This window comes from Helicoverpa zea, chromosome 31 (assembly GCF_022581195.2).
Source record: "Helicoverpa zea isolate HzStark_Cry1AcR chromosome 31, ilHelZeax1.1, whole genome shotgun sequence".
Lineage (NCBI taxonomy): Eukaryota > Metazoa > Arthropoda > Insecta > Lepidoptera > Noctuidae > Helicoverpa > Helicoverpa zea.
The window spans coordinates 2943266-2959227 of NC_061482.1; the positions used below are offsets into that span (position 1 = coordinate 2943266).

At 36.4% G+C, this 15962-nt stretch overlaps 2 protein-coding genes across 2 annotated transcripts in view; one reads left to right on the top strand and one right to left on the bottom strand.

The window, feature by feature from the left end:
* The window catches only part of LOC124645016 (nuclear hormone receptor FTZ-F1), a 66018-nt gene extending 59395 nt beyond the window's left edge, over positions 1-6623 (top strand). Inside the window, 1 exon segment of the mRNA XM_047184743.1 lies at positions 1221-6623. Within this exon segment, the coding sequence (XP_047040699.1) occupies positions 1221-1238 (18 nt within the window). The 3' untranslated portion in view covers positions 1239-6623.
* A 2235-nt stretch (positions 6624-8858) lies between these two features.
* LOC124645237 (3-hydroxyacyl-CoA dehydrogenase type-2) lies at positions 8859-15962 on the bottom strand. The gene is made up of 6 exons (XM_047185027.1): positions 15736-15962; positions 15259-15423; positions 14742-14906; positions 10976-11104; positions 10309-10417; positions 8859-9184 (listed from the first exon to the last, which is right to left on the bottom strand). Exons 1-6 carry the CDS (start codon positions 15742-15744, stop codon positions 8994-8996), a joined length of 768 nt encoding a protein of 255 aa, XP_047040983.1. The 5' UTR covers positions 15745-15962; the 3' UTR covers positions 8859-8993.

Consider the following 15962-nt stretch of genomic DNA (forward strand, 5'->3'; position numbering starts at 1 on the left):
CAACATGCACCTTTTCAAACTTAATTATGTTTTTGGCACTTTTTTCACTGCAATTTATTATAATTTTTACTTTTAGTCTGCTGTAATTAAAAGTTTACAAGCATTTTTATGAAACAAATATAAATAGCTACTTTTATTTTTTAGTTACGCGAATTGGCATACTTCTGACAAGTTGGTTTTGTAACAAATTATTCCGGTGCTTTTCTTGTTTTTAAATCAATTGGCAGGCAAAGTTCTCAGTTACGTTGTAATGCACGCGCGATTATGGAAAGGTGACATCAGCCCTGTCGATTTTATAAATTAAAAAATATTAAGTTTCTCGACAATTTTCTGGGGATACGTCGTGTTTAATCCCAATAAGATTTGTTTGTGGCTCATATAAATTGATACCTCTTGAAGTTTTAATATAAACTAAGAGAAAGACTACAATTATTCTGGATATCAATCAAATGCCACATTTAATCAAGTGTCATTGGGTTCGCGTTCGTCCCGAAATCCATTGTAAATCGCACGCGCATTATTATTTATGCGTACATCCTCAAATATAATATCGTTGAAACAATGTGAGTTTTTGAGGTTAGTCTTTTTGGTGTAATCAGAAACGAAGAATTTTAATTGAAAAGTGTGATCTTGATGAGCATAACTTTATGAAAACCAACTTAAACTTATGCTCAGATCACCCTTCTACATACTTTAACTTAATATGTGTCCGCTTCTTAAAATATTTTCTGATATCGCTTTGAAATACTAATTCAAAAACTCACTCGTGTTTGGTATTATCCCAAAAATTACCTATTCTTTATTTTCTTTTCACTGATATTGCCTCTACCATTTTATGTTTATTTATAATCCTCAATTATTTTAGTAAGATTTTTTATATTACAAAGTCGTCGGGAGCAATGATTCTGAGTCTTATGTATCTCAAAATGTTCTTTTGAAAAAGATTTTCTTGGTTTCCTCGTTTTGTCATACAATTATTAACAAGTCGTTGTTCAGAATTAAAATAAGGCTTTGAATTATTAGGTATTAAGAATACCGAAACGTGCCTACATATCTATTGTAAACCGCTTAAAACCAGTTTTAAATAAGCTCTAGTTACATTGTTACATAATTTGAATAGTATGTATATCACGCTTCGGTAACTAAGGTTTGGGTGGGTATGTTAATTTTGTTGAAATAGTGGAGAGCAAATAGTAATGTGTGACCATTTCTGTTTTCAGATCTTGAAGTCTCAGTAAGGAGCAACAGACCACAAAAGCGCCAAGCGCTCCCGACAACACATAAGATAGAATATGCAACAAACTTTACTTATTAGTTAGTTTTAGTTTGTAACTTGGTGTGTGATTATCAAATTTAAGTTATTGCGCCGAGCGCCGGCCGGTGGTGCCGCGCGTGCCTAGTCCGATACAGATAAAACAAATATTTATCTACCTAATGTCTGTAAAATAATATACAAATATTATACACCAGTCTTGTGTAGCTATGGTTAATTTATTTAGCAGTCTATATCGTGTTACTTCAAAATTGAGTAAGTACATTATAATATTACTAGGTTCTCTTTAACTCCGGTGCGAAAGTAAAGGGAAATATTACAATACATATTTTAGGAAAGTGTCTGTGATTATAAACGAAGAAATTTGAAAACCGTTTTTAATGTTAGTTGAAATGATCATTATGTATAATATAATTATAATTGTTAGTTGTATTCAGTACCATACGTACGTACAATAATTATGTTGTGGTCGTGCAACGCAGCTTGCGATGCCCAATTTTATTTCTTTTGAAGTTACTTATTAAATTTATCGATTATCTTCTTTTTAAGACTATAAAGCACTTTATAATTGAATGTATAATAAATTTTCTTCACTAATATCTTATAAAGCGTTGTGTTCTATAAGCTTACAGCGCGGCGTGAGTGATTGTTCATGGGTGTGAAAATGTGACAACTTTATTAAGTATAGATATTGGGCTTGATTGTGTTAAGAAAGAAATTTTATCGAATGTTGATATTGGTCTTCGTGTATTATATAATGTAAAGAATAATAGTTAATCGCAATTAAATCAAATTTAAAATTTTACAGTTGTTCCTTAAAAAATGTTTATCTGAATGTTGTATAAAATTAATCAAGTATTGTAATATCGGCCATACCAGTACAAAATCAAAATATAATCCTTGTAAATAGCATAAGCACGTTTACAGTGATTTATTCGACTTATGATTGTGTAATTATGTAAAATATGTCTCAACATACGTGCAAGAAGCCTTAAAAATCATAGATTTTTAAAAATATGGGTACTAGCGTCTATCGGTTGACGGCCGAGGAAGGCGATGTATTTTTATATAAAACATATTGTTCTTTATTAACATATATAATATGTTAACTGAAAGTACATGATTTCGTATTTTTCTAACAAATAATATAGTAGCGTACGTAATCAAGTGTAAAGATCTACTTTTAAAGTGGAAGTGATTATACATAATATTGAATATAAAGTGGTATCATATACTGTATGTTAAACGGTCATAGTGACGTTACAAATTTAATTTGAAAACGTTTTAATTTTACAATGGTGTCAATTTGATAAAGATACTGCCCAGTAGATAACAGTTTGTTTTGGCATCTGATACGAGATGATAGCGATGTACGCTCGCCCACCGGCGGCAGCCGCTGAACAACACAGAGCTACATCTACGTAATATGTAACGAATGAGTTAATTAATTATTTTATAATATGGATGTTTTAATCAATATTTTTTTTACGTAATGGCAATGCACCAAGTGCGAATGTTTAGCTAGTAGGTTGCGTCAACGAGTAAATAATTATGATAAAATATAATGGTTTGTTCATTTTGGCTTAGTTTTTTTATCTAAGCTCTCATATGTACAAAAACTATGGCACCGTTATCTACAATACCGTCCAGTGAACACTCAGAAACACTGTAATTTTACTATCATGATATTGTTTTATAAATTCACGAATTAACTTTCTATAGACTTGATACTAGTTGGGATACAGTCAAGGTACAATAGGACAGTCAAGTACCTGTTTAGATGAATAAACAAACAACTTTAAAAAAAGTTCCTCGAATCGTTGTTGTGGTACAATTTTTAAAATATACACAATTCTTAAATTTCTTTAATGAGCACTGTTGAAAGTTTTATAAATATTTATTTACGACTGTAACAGTTTTAAGTTATTTGCCGTATTTAATATCAGCATGTTTAATACATTTTCATTGTAACATTTCGTCTACACTTTTATAATCGACGACCACATATTTCTATGTAAATATTTAGTACCGTTATATCAGAATCTTACATATGTGTACGTCTTGTTATAACTTAATGCATATGTTCTACTAAACTAGGTACATAAAGAAGCTCCGATAGGAAGAAACTGTTTGGAATAAGCACGTGCTGATTGTTCGTTCGGTAGTACATATTTCTTTGTAATCAGTTCAATGATTTTAATTAGATTTTGACGCACTTTTCATGTGATTGTGTTCGACATCGTCCTTAGTCCAAAGTATTCTTCGATGACGTCACTTCGATTCCGAGTCACCGACGCAACGGTGGTATAAAGTGAATTGAAGTAACTCGCAGCTTCTCAAGTTTAGGCGCTTTATTGAAGGCAAAGCTGATCTGTGATGGTATGACATAGTTAAGTACATTAGACGGCGTGGGTCATTATTTTGCTCGTAATTCCGCGAGTGCAGTGTTTAATTGTGACCAAGTTAATCAAATCACCCGTTTGTCCAGTGCAGCTTTAAAGTAGACCTTGGTTATCGACTGGGTTCAGGTTGAGAGTCGGTAATCTAAGAAATCTTAATACTATCGTTATAGACAAGTTAAAAAACATTAGCACCACTAGTTCGGAAGCCGTTTATACCTCAATGTTAGACTTCTTCAATTAGATCCGTGAATATTTTACCAAACATGTTACCATTTTAAATATTAATATTTTATCATCAGTCACATGGATATTTTTTGCTTAGATATACAGTATTATTTTGATAGATATATTATTCAAGCAAGATTCACGTTTCCAATTCAAGGAGTCGTTTCATATTGCCGCGGAGCAAATGAGTACTACATGCATACAATACACGTATAACAATAGTATAGTATTTTTACGTATTTATATTTCTTGAGACTTGTTTGCATTAGACGATAGCTTTGTGTATATCCAGTACGTTCACCTTACTTCAATACACTACCCGTTACTAAATTGTAATTGTCAGTAACTTCTTGACAATCACCAAATAATACTATTGGCACTAAGTAAATCATTAATTGCTTTCCTCAATGAAAGAGTGAATGCCTTACACAGCTGACTCATAATGGTTCATCCGATGCACGCAAACTAAATATTACTACGGATATTTTGTTGAAATATAGCGTGACGCTAAATGACCGCGATAAACTAATCCATCGTGATAATGTCATCAAAGTTTGCATATTTATTTTATCTGAAATATAGTATTTTATCAATGGCTTATAACATTATACTGTATGTATTGAGTTGTCAAGTGTATGCATAGTGACCCTTCAATTTAGTGGCGTCGGAGCGCAAATTAGACGTGTGCCATTCATTGATCGAATAGGGCCAGTCGCTGTCCTCCGATGGCGACCATCGCAGCCCCGGGGCTGTTCCGACCTACGCCGGGGTCAGTCCCGCTGCAATATCATCCACTGCCCGTACGCGATCGACCATTAAAGTACAACGTTACACTACGATATACAAAGGCTTACATTATCTCGACAATAAACGGTTCAACAATCAAGGTGCCAGTGTTCATAATCTTTAGGTTTGTTAGTTGATTCATTTGCTATTATTACCTACGACTTTTGACACCCGCTTAACATTTGATTTAATCAACTATCATTTTCATCCTTCAATATTTAATTGATTTGAATATATAAAATCTAAACCTACTATTTACATCTAAGATTAGGTTGTAATGTGCAACGTTAAGTTGTATTTTAGTGTTTATTGTAAGTAATATCTATATTTATGACTTAAAATTATAAGTATTTTAAATTTAAGGTACACGATAAGTGTTCTATGTAAATGTAAATTTTGAGTTCAAGTACATTGTAAGTGATAGATAGTAAACAAAGTGCGCAGCGGGGATCATGGCGCTGCGGTGGGCGGCGCGCCGCTCGCTCACGGGAGCGTAATGTTCGCCGCGTTCGGCACTGTTACTTCGCTCAGATTCGCTGGCAGCGATCGTCCGCGCCGGCCCGGCCGCGGCGAGCGCTTCACTTGCATCAATCGTTTCGTCATCACGTGCTTTGTTCGATAATAACATGTTGGGTGATCGGTTACTGATGACTATGTACGCGTCGCACACATTCCAAAATATCGCTAAACGTAACGCTAACTGACGCGCATACACAAGGCGTTGCAATTTGTAAGTTTACCACTTTGTTGTTCATTAACGATAAGTTAGGATTAATCTCAGTCGATGTTGTTTAACTTTAGTCTGTGTATAGTATTCTCGTGGTTAAGTTTATGTGAGGATGTGAATTTGAGCGAATCGACAGGCCTCAGCCTGAAGGGTTCATACTAGCTGTAAATTTTAAGTACCTAAGCGATAATTTCTGTTGCACCTAACTTTGTTTCGCGCGCCGTGTTAGTTCTACTTTATCAATTGTACATATAGATAGGGCGAGGTATACAGTTTTCATTCATCTTAAATGGTTATTGTTGTATCTGAAAATATGGGGCTGGCAAATACCAATGCAATACCGCATATGCTGTTGATAATAATGAGATGTAATAACTGATACCATCTTAGATGTATGGCTATTTATGTGTTACGGTTATGGAAGGCGGTGAGGTGACGAGTCGAGGGCAGGACGCGGTCACTCGCCCGCCCCGAAGCGAGCCGCCCCACGCCTCGAGTGGAACACGACCCTCGCAACTCGGTCCGCTGACCGTTGTCATAGTTATTATAAAATAAGTGCATCCACTAATGTTCAGCCACGAAGGCTTATTGTGAGGCTGCTCCTATTTTAACTGAACCAGTGTTCGCTATGTAACTTAGCTCTATTTGATCGTTAGACGTTTGGACACCACATCACTCACTGCTAACATCACTTATGAATAGTAAATAATATTTTCATTTTTTTGTAACTATAAAATGTGAACTTGTCACGGCACGACTAATTATCACACATTTCCTACTAGACATTTAATATTTACAATGAAAGACTTGTGAAATGTCACTGAATGGCAACTTCGTCGAAGTTCAGTTAGAGTGGAGCAACCGGCATTAGCTACCACAGCCACATAATTATGTACCGTGTCATTACCTCACATTTTGCGTCTTTTATACATTACGAAATAATAGTTATTGTTGTCGCTAAATCTTTAAACTTATTTTTATTGTCATTATTGTTTAGAGGTGTCATTAAGTTTAAAACACAATGATCTATTTTTAGATGGCAACATAGATGATAATGTAAGGCGGTGTGAGATGTCGCCTGAGCATCTTCAATGTATTTATTTTCATGGTGATTAATAAATATTGTGAGACGCACGTAAGCGCCGGCGGCGTGGCGCGCGCTCGCCGCCGCCCGTTATTGTAGAAATAAATGATATTTTCGTTTAAATAATCCTCATTTCATTTTTCCCCTGTAACTATGTTAAGCCTGACTAATAAACAGCTTCGTGATCAATAAACCTGTTTGACTCGTTACACTTTGCCTTCTGTAGATAGTTTACTTACTACAGTAGCTAACCCATATTGCCACCAGGGTGGTTGAAATCCTTAGATATTATATGAAACCTTATTTCAAAAAGCAATAGGTACAATAAAATCGATCAAGTGACTCATGCACAGAAGATTCCTCTAGTACGCGAGTTAAAGGGAACATAGAACTTTGGTATTTTCAGCTTTATAGGTACTTCTTCGCGTTCGTGAGAAAAAAGGGACAAAGAGGATGGCACGAAGTGATCCTGAAAACGATTTTTTTTCTTACAACCCTAAAGCCTAAACAAATAAAACAAAATGGAAAGTATCTATTCTGAAAACATTCGCAGGGTACCAAATAATGGAATCTATCGCGAAATACTATCTACAGATAATAAAATTATGCAAAACAAAGGATTCAAATAGATTACGGAAAGTTATTTCGATAATGTTTTGTTATCACACTCTAAAGTAGGTCATGTTCTTTCCTTATCGCCAAAGACGCAATACGGCTTATGATAATAGCCAAAAACATAAACGGTGTCACGATAATTTACCTAATCATGAATTTCCTCCTAACATTTTTTGGGAGTAGGTATTTCACATTTATGTTAAGCATATTAAGAACCATGGAAGCCGACCCCAACATAGTTGGCAAAAAAGGCACGGAGTATGAGGATGATTCATTAAGAACCATGCTCTCAATTATGAGTGTGGGTTCCATTCCATGTTAAGCGTTCGTCAACACTGTGAACGAACGAAACTTTTTTTTCCCGATCGTCAACAGTGTTGATGAAAGGGTGTTACCGAGCGGGAATAACCCCCCAGGACTAACATCGAAATAACCAACCCGCAGAGCAAGCGTGGTGATTAACGCCCAATAATTATCTATTTGAGAGGAGGCCTGTGCCCAGCAGTGGGACGATAAAAAGGTTGATGATGATTCATTGCTAATATATTATATATATAACTGAATAAGCAGAAATCCCGTAGAATCTTTCATCCTATCTTTTTCCAAACTATGTTAAACCCCAGCATAGTTTCTTCTAGCGTCCCGTATTGATGCAGCCAGAAACCAGTAAGAAATGTTGGGTACCAGAATAACTTGATAAGACTGGTTGTCCGCCTTTCTGGCTTCTCAATACTTGTAACGACTGTTACAGTCGCCGAAGGAGTGCAAATTAGGTACAGCCGGCACAAATAATAGAAGAATTCGTTATTACATATTATTTTAGCTTATTACGTTTTATCCACGTGGTGGCCTAGTAGGTTAAGAATCAACCCCTCAAGTATGAGTGCGTGGGCCCGATTCCAGGTCAGGCAAGTAGATAAAAATGCAACTTTTCTAAGTATGTATGTACTTTCGGATGTCAGCCAGCAGTGTGTTTACAAACACGAAAAGTGTTTGTGTGTGTGGATGTTTCATCTTCTTTCACCCAAAAACGACTGAATGGATTTTTATGAGACTTGGCAATAATATAGCTTATACACCAGAATAACAAATCGGCTACGTTTTTCGCGAGTGTGGAAAGTTGTTTAATCTGGAAGCAGGTGAAACAACTGACTGAAGCTGTTCGCTGCTTCAAGCTTTCCACTTGAGTCATAGGCATGAGGCAGTGTTTTAAATATCATCTACCTAGCCTTTTCTAAAATAAGTTGGGATCGTCTAGCTTCGAATCTTATTAAATGCAGATAAGTACCAGCGTTTTACATGGAGCTACTGCCTATCTGACCTCTTCAATCCAGTCGACGTAACGACTCCCAAAGATGTTCAATTAACAGCCGGGACTCAACAATTTTGTGCTATGATACAAATACTAATATTTAAGGTTCTTTCAAGTTACCTACTTGTTCATAATAGGAATATTAAAGTAGAATATTAAGGAACTTTGTTTCAAACACATTGAATCTTGATACGTGAAAGTTAATATGAAATAAGTTATTGGTAAATCCTCATCCCATCCTTCCACGCCTGAGATTGAAGAACTACATACTACATACAAAGATCGACTTGGTCACTTATCCATAGACAGAGTGACCGTACCAATCAAATACTTAGGGTACAATACTCGATTCTACACTACAAAAACCTACTAATAAAACTATATAAGGTAAATATAAGGTAAGTAGTAAATAGAGTAAAAATCAAAACTAAATATGCAATGTAAATAAATGTTTATTTCTCTACCATAATGGAACATGTAAAGTAACTACTGTATATTACACTTTATGTCTAATAGCCCAGATTTTTTTAAAATTGATATTCTATCTACATTTCATCAGAGTACCATACCTAAGGCTGCATCCGTAATGATCCATCGAGACGGATGGTTTCACCGTTCAGCATGGGGTTCTGAATAATGCTTTGGACGAGGAGAGCAAATTCACTGGGTGCTCCAAGCCGGGGAGGGAACGGCACCGTGGCTTCCAAACTCTTGATGGCTGGTTCAGGAAGCATCTCCATCATTGGTGTACGGAATAGACCTGGAAGAGATAAGTTTATGAAGGATTTAGGAACTTCATGCCTCATTCGGTAAATGGAAGTAAAAATTTCAGATGTAGCATTTATTTCGCAAATAATGAAAAATTAAGAAACCTAAATAACTAGATTGAGAGACTTTAAATAATAATAGTGTAAAAAATTATGAATTTGGGTTATAGTAGGTATACTTCTGAAATAGCTTCGTGTTTTTAAGAACCTTTCACGAAGCAACCTAGAAGCTTCCTAGTCTGGAAGTTGGTAATTGCTACACCCGTGTCTCTAAAAGAACGTCGATCCTGCTCCTGATCTTCACTGAACGTGTCAGATTCCATTCCATTGGGGTATGAGAGTGAAGGAACGGAGATTGCAACTGTGTCTGCGCAAGTGCTTGCACGCTATAATATGTCCTACGCAGATGGTTGATCTCCTTAGACAAAACAAGACATGGCTGATAATCGATCGAGACGCCATAATGAACCTAAGCCCTAAACATATATGTATATGAATTGCTCATAACTTATTTGCGCAAGCTTTTTATTGTGTTTATATGTACTATACAGGAATGAATTTTAAACAGTGCGCAAAAAAAACTGGTGGTTCAGAATCGATAACAGAACATCCTTCATCATCAGTAAATTTTTTTTCATATGTTTATCCACCCTAAAATCAGTAATAAAATAAAATAGCTTCTTTCTTTTTTACACACTACCTGCACCTCTTCTTATTCCAACTCTCCCATAACGGGCCTGCTGGAAGAAATTTCTCTTGAAATAAGCTGTGCCTATGTACTATGTGGTCTATCTTTCTTCTTTTCTGTATTCTGTGTGTGTATCTGTGTACATGAACTATTAAATAAATAAATAAAATATGCACACTAACTATTCTTTGCGCTTAGAGCTGCGCTTGCGTCAGTAAACAAGTTTCGAGTTGCCGGTTACTAAATAAACATCTTTCGCTATCAATAACAATTGTTTTTTGTACTAAAACATAACAAAATAAAAATATACGTATCTTTAAAACTTATTTAACTGTAGGTGGACAAAGTTTGCACACTGAATAAAATTAATTCCTGTATGAATGTGTAAATACATTATGGAATGCAATAAACGATATGATATGTACTAACCTGGTGCAATTGTGACGACTCTGATGCCCTGCTTGGCAAGATCCCTGGCTATGGGCAATGTCATGCCCACCACTCCGGCTTTCGAAGCTGAGTATGCGGCTTGACCGATCTGCAAACAAAATAGTAGTATAGTATCCTTCTGGCATTACAGTTTTTAGTCAGCGGTATTCAAAATACACAAATAGTATTCCGCACACTCTAACAATTTTCCATGTCAAATTAAGACAACATCAGCCCAGCCTTTCATGAACCATCTTGGCTGATCTTGGAGTCAGCTTCACTAACTGGGTGTGGTTGAGTAGTCTTTTACATGGAGCGACTGCATCGGACCTTCTGCACCCAGTTGCCTCTTGATAACACTTGCTGTCCACAGTTTCTGGCTTCATGCACAAATGACATTACAGCCCCAGAATTTAAAGTACATTCTGAAGGAACTCTTAATTCTTCTCTAACTACTGTTTACTGCAAATAACTTTGCCACTTTTCTGTTAGCTATTTCACGCCCCGAGCATACAGATTAGTGTTTTGTTAGTTCCAGCATTTTGACTATTAAAAACCGCATCTAAATCCGTTGCGTAGTTTTAAAGATTTAAGCATACATAGAGATATAGGGAGGACAGAGAAAGTGACTTTGTTTTAAAATATGTAGTGATTTAACTGATATTACCTGTCCATCAAAGGCAGCTACACTGGCTGTGTTCACAATGACTCCTCGTTGTCCGTCAGCATCTGGTGCATTCTTGCCAATCAGACCGGCTGATAACCGGATAACATTGAATGTTCCTATTAAGTTGACCTGGAATTAAATATAAAAAGATGATTTATGAAAATGCTAAAAACAAAACGGAGATTTTAATCGCACAATCATAAGATAAAAGTCGTGGTGGCCTAGTGGGTAAAGAACCAAACTCTCGAGTAGAAGGGTGTGGGTTCGATTCCAGGTCAGGCAAGTAAAAATGCAACTTTTCTAAGTTTGTACGTACTTTCTAAAGTATATCTTAGACACCAATGGCTGATAAAAAGGTGAAGGAAAACATCTTGAGGAAACCTGGACTATTAAGTCTGAAATCACCAACCCGCATTGAGGGAGCGTGGTGGTTAATGCTCAATCCTTCTTCGTGTGAGAGGAGGCCTGTGCCCAGCAATGGGAATATAAAAAAGGCTGTAACAGTAATCATAAGATGCAAGTGAAATTACAATACAATTGAAAAACTTTGAAGTCTATGTGGGCTGATAGCTCGAATTGAGATAAAATGTAGTAGCATGGACTGTATAATATGTTTGTATTGTAAAAAGGTAAGTTAATATTGTCCCTTGAATCATATGTGATACACACCAACCCCCTTACTTATAAAATCTCTAATCACCTTCTAAGCAACGTTTTACCTAATCACTACTTAAAGTCTTAAGCATTGATTAAATGTTCGTTAAGACATGCTTAAGCAACGTTTATAAGTAAGAATTTTCTTAAGCAGCCCTTAAGTATTACTTATATTTAATTCACCTTTATAAGTAAGGCTGCAAATGTTTAACTGTTGTGTGTATTGTGGACAAGAAGTGGTTAACATGTAAATAATTACTATTATTCTTCTAGACATTACAATACTTGAAATTCTAAACAACATTCTGTGTAATAGTAGATAATACAATTTTCTTCCAATTTGAATTTGATTTTCAGTAAAATACTGTGCAGAAATACTATGATACATGAATTTATTTCAATTAACGGGTCATTATTTTAAACACAGAATGATGCAATAATATTTGATTATTTTCAAGTAGCTTCCACAACAGGTGACATGTAATATATCGATTGTGCAAAAGTATCAAATCTAATATATAAAAATGAAACCCGCTTTCCGTTGTCATGACATAACATGAAAATCGGCTTGACCGATTTGGCTGAAAATTAGAGGGGACCTTAGACCCGGGAGAAGGTTTTAGGATAGTTTTTGTCACTATCCGGCTACGGGACGCGGGTGAAACCGCGGTCGAAGCTAGTTATTTATATCTATAGTATAAAACTGTTTACATTTACAAAACGAACTCGATTGACATGAGGGTTCTTATCATTGTTATCTCTACCACCCACTAAATAATTGAAGAAAAGGTCTTGATAAGATATAATGAGTGTAACACAACTTACGTAATTATTAGAGAGGTTATTATTTTGCAATTTTGAATCTATTAAGAACTAGCTTTCGCCCGCGGTTTCACCCGCGTCCCGTAGCCGGATGGTGACAAAAACTATCCTAAAATCTTCTCCAGGGTCTAAGTTACCTCCCCTCTAATTTTCAGCCAAATCGGTCAAGCCGTTAACAGCCGTTTTCATGTTATGTCGTGACAACGGAAAGCGCAAAAGCAGCAATTTCTAATAATCATCTCAACTACACACACCGGCACAATTAGAGGAACACAAAAAAAATACAGTTTTATTTTAAAATAATAGCTTTTAATGCAATTTTTTCACTTAATTCGAGCTTGTTTACATGTTACACGTATAACACAACTAAAACTAGGAGTAAACATTAATAAAATTGGTAAAAATACAGTAAAATAACAAATAATGAGAATCTTAAAATTTTCTAAACAATTGTAAAAATTAAATTAGTGGGGGAAATCTTTAAAAAAAACTTAATTAATACCTTGTATTGCCCCCGCGGGCTCTAATTAATGCTTGAATGCGTCTGCCCATACTCATGATGACATTCGCGATCATTTCTTGGGGTAAGTTGACCCACTCTTCGACCAGCGCCAACTTTAGCTCTTCAACATTCCTGGGAGGTGGAATTTTCGCTCTTACCCTTCGCCCAATCATGTCCCAGACATGCTCTATTGGATTCATGTCTGGTGATCGTGCTGGCCAGTTCATTTGGGTAATTCCGATTTCGCTAAGGTATTCGGTAACCACGCGTGCAGTATGGGGCCGTGCATTATCGTGCATAAACACAAAATTTTCGCCAATGAATGGGGCAAATGGCATTACATGGGGTTCTAAGATCTCTGTAATGTATCGATGTGCAGTCAGAGAACCTCCATCGATGATGACTAAAGCCGTGCGTGCGGACAAAGTAATGCCACCCCATACCATAACGGACCCTCCACCGTATGACACCGTTTCGGTAAAATTTGCTTGATGGTAGCGTTCTCCTCGATGCCTCCACATCCTTTCCCTTCCGTCGATGAAATTGACACAAAATCGGCTTTCATCAGAGAATAAAACATGACTCCATTCTTCAGACCAATTTTGGTGTTGACGAGCAAACGCTAGTCTTGCAACTCGATGGCATACCTCAAGCTTGGGCGCTTTAGCTGGCACGTATGACTTTAAACCGGCATCATTTAACCGTCTTCTTACTGTTCGTTCACTAATATGCACATTACGCACTTCTTCTAAAAGATTTCGGGTCTGAACTGCAGTTTGACGACGATTTCTCAAAGTTTGCACCCTTATAAAACGGTCATCTACGGCACTGGTTGCACGATTTCTGCCTTGTCCCCGCCTCCGCACGTAAGACCCCGTCTGCCTGTACCGTTTAACATTACGGTGGATCACAGATACGGACACACCCAACCTTCGACTCACTGAACGGTATGTGTGACCTTCCTCGATCATTGTCACAGCTCTGGCGACATCAGTTGCGGGCAAATCACTCATTTTCGATGCAATACAATGTTAATTCTCCAAGTAACAACAACAAAGTGAGCTAGGGCCACCATTGACTGCATAAACAAATTTCTTATCCAAAACACTTAAACGCCCTAATTGTCAACAAACACTTATGAGGGTCCAATTTCTGTTAAATTATTGAGGGATGTCAAAAAGTCTCAAAAGGGTATGTCATAAGAGGGTAATAAATAAAATAAAGGAGCCACTTGTAAATATTCTCATAAGAAATAAAAAAAAACGTCTTTTTTTTTTGTGTTCCTCTAATTGTGCCGGTGTGTGTATGTTAGAGTTGATGACAAGATGGTCACCCATCCATAGACCCACCGCGCCAAGCATTCCTTAACTTTATGATCGATCCGCACAGCTTTGACTTAGCCATAAGTTCTAACAATCTAGCAATTTCTAATAAATAATTATAAAATACAAGGTACCACTAGTGGTTTCACTGGCTTTCTATGGGAATTACATTGCACAGCCGGACAAAAAGGAGCCTATAGCGTACCTTGATACACGAGCTATCAAACGCAGACAAAAACTTCAAATCAGCCTAGTGCTTCTAAACAATTATAACACTTCTTAAATATCACACTTCTAAATAGCATCATCATCTCAGCCATAGGACGTCCACTGCTGAACATAGGCCTTCCCATTAGATCTCCACAGATACCTGTTGGAGGCGACCTGCATCCAGCGTCTTTTTCTAAAAAGCATCCAAGCAAGAAAGTTTTTCAGCTTTATAATTTAGTTTATGTAACCAAAATACCTCAACAGTCCTTTGGAAACTCTTCAAGTCGAAGGGCTGATCCTTTTTGAAATTGTAGACTCTTGAAGCAGTGGCTACACCAGCACAGTTCACCACCACATCTAAACGGCCGAACTTATCTACGGTTGTCTGAAGAGCATTCTTGATATCTTGCTCTGAAGTTACCTGTAATATTTTGACAATGGAGACTTAGTAATCAACGGTTGACCGAACATATTAAATACATTTTTTTTTACTATAGCACCCATTTGATTAAGATCAAATCAAGAATACCTCAATAGTAGATTTCACTTGTTTCCCAAGCCATAGACAAGGGCGAACTTAACCTGTTGTACACCAGAGTGCAGATATGCGCGAGATACAACTGTTTTATAATTAGCGGCGTATATTAGGTTAAAGGCGTTACAAATCGTTTTTACTTTTACATCCTAATAAACAGGTTTGCAAGCTTATAAGATGACTAGGGCATACCTGTGCGGTCATAAATTAATAAAAGTTAATTTGCCAGTCTACTTACATCTACTGGAACAAAGGCGACATTTTCTTTGAGCTGCTTTGCCGTTTCCTGTCCGGAACTTGAAGGGAGATCACAAATTATAACTCGTCCTCCTTGCTTCAAAAGTTGTTCAACTGTTGCGCGACCAAGTCCTGAGGCACCGCCAGTCACCAAACCAACTAGACCCTAGAGCAAAGCATGGAAATTATATTTTTTCACAGAAAAGCTTCATAAAGTCTGTGAATATTGCACGCAACCTTTATGTTATACTAAAGTAGGTACTAAAAGCTTTTTTTACACATATTGTGTCTGATAAGGCTGACAAACTCACTTAGCCATGCCAGTAAATAATCCAAAAAAAAATGTGTTAACAAAATCAGCAACACAACATTCTATTAGGTTATAAAAGCACAAATATCTGGGAGAGACTTTCAAAGGAGAAACTAATATCTTTACCTAGCCGATTTACATTAAAACAAAACTATAGAACCAACTTACTTTGAACATTTTGGCGATTTTATCGTAAAACTTTTTATTTTTAGGTTAAAACAATATAACAAGTCTAACTGGTACGAGAGTATAGTTCAAAGGTACAAAATTCTTTCAGTCACCGTCTACGTCACTATCAGATTAACTATGTATTTGAATTATATAATATCTTATAAATTATTATTTATCGCAAGTTTATCGTGCGCGCCGCTGTTTTTGACTTTTAGTCATTTTTT

What these genes read in the sequence shown, in the direction of transcription:
- LOC124645237 (XM_047185027.1), bottom strand. An exon ending in TCGCCTTTGTTCCAGTAGAT is followed by an intron (nt 14,907 to 15,258) that starts GTAAGTAGACTG and finishes AAAATATTACAG; the next exon opens with GTAACTTCAGAGCAAGATAT. An exon ending in AGTCGTCACAATTGCACCAG is followed by an intron (nt 9,185 to 10,308) that starts GTTAGTACATAT and finishes TATCTCTTCCAG; the next exon opens with GTCTATTCCGTACACCAATG.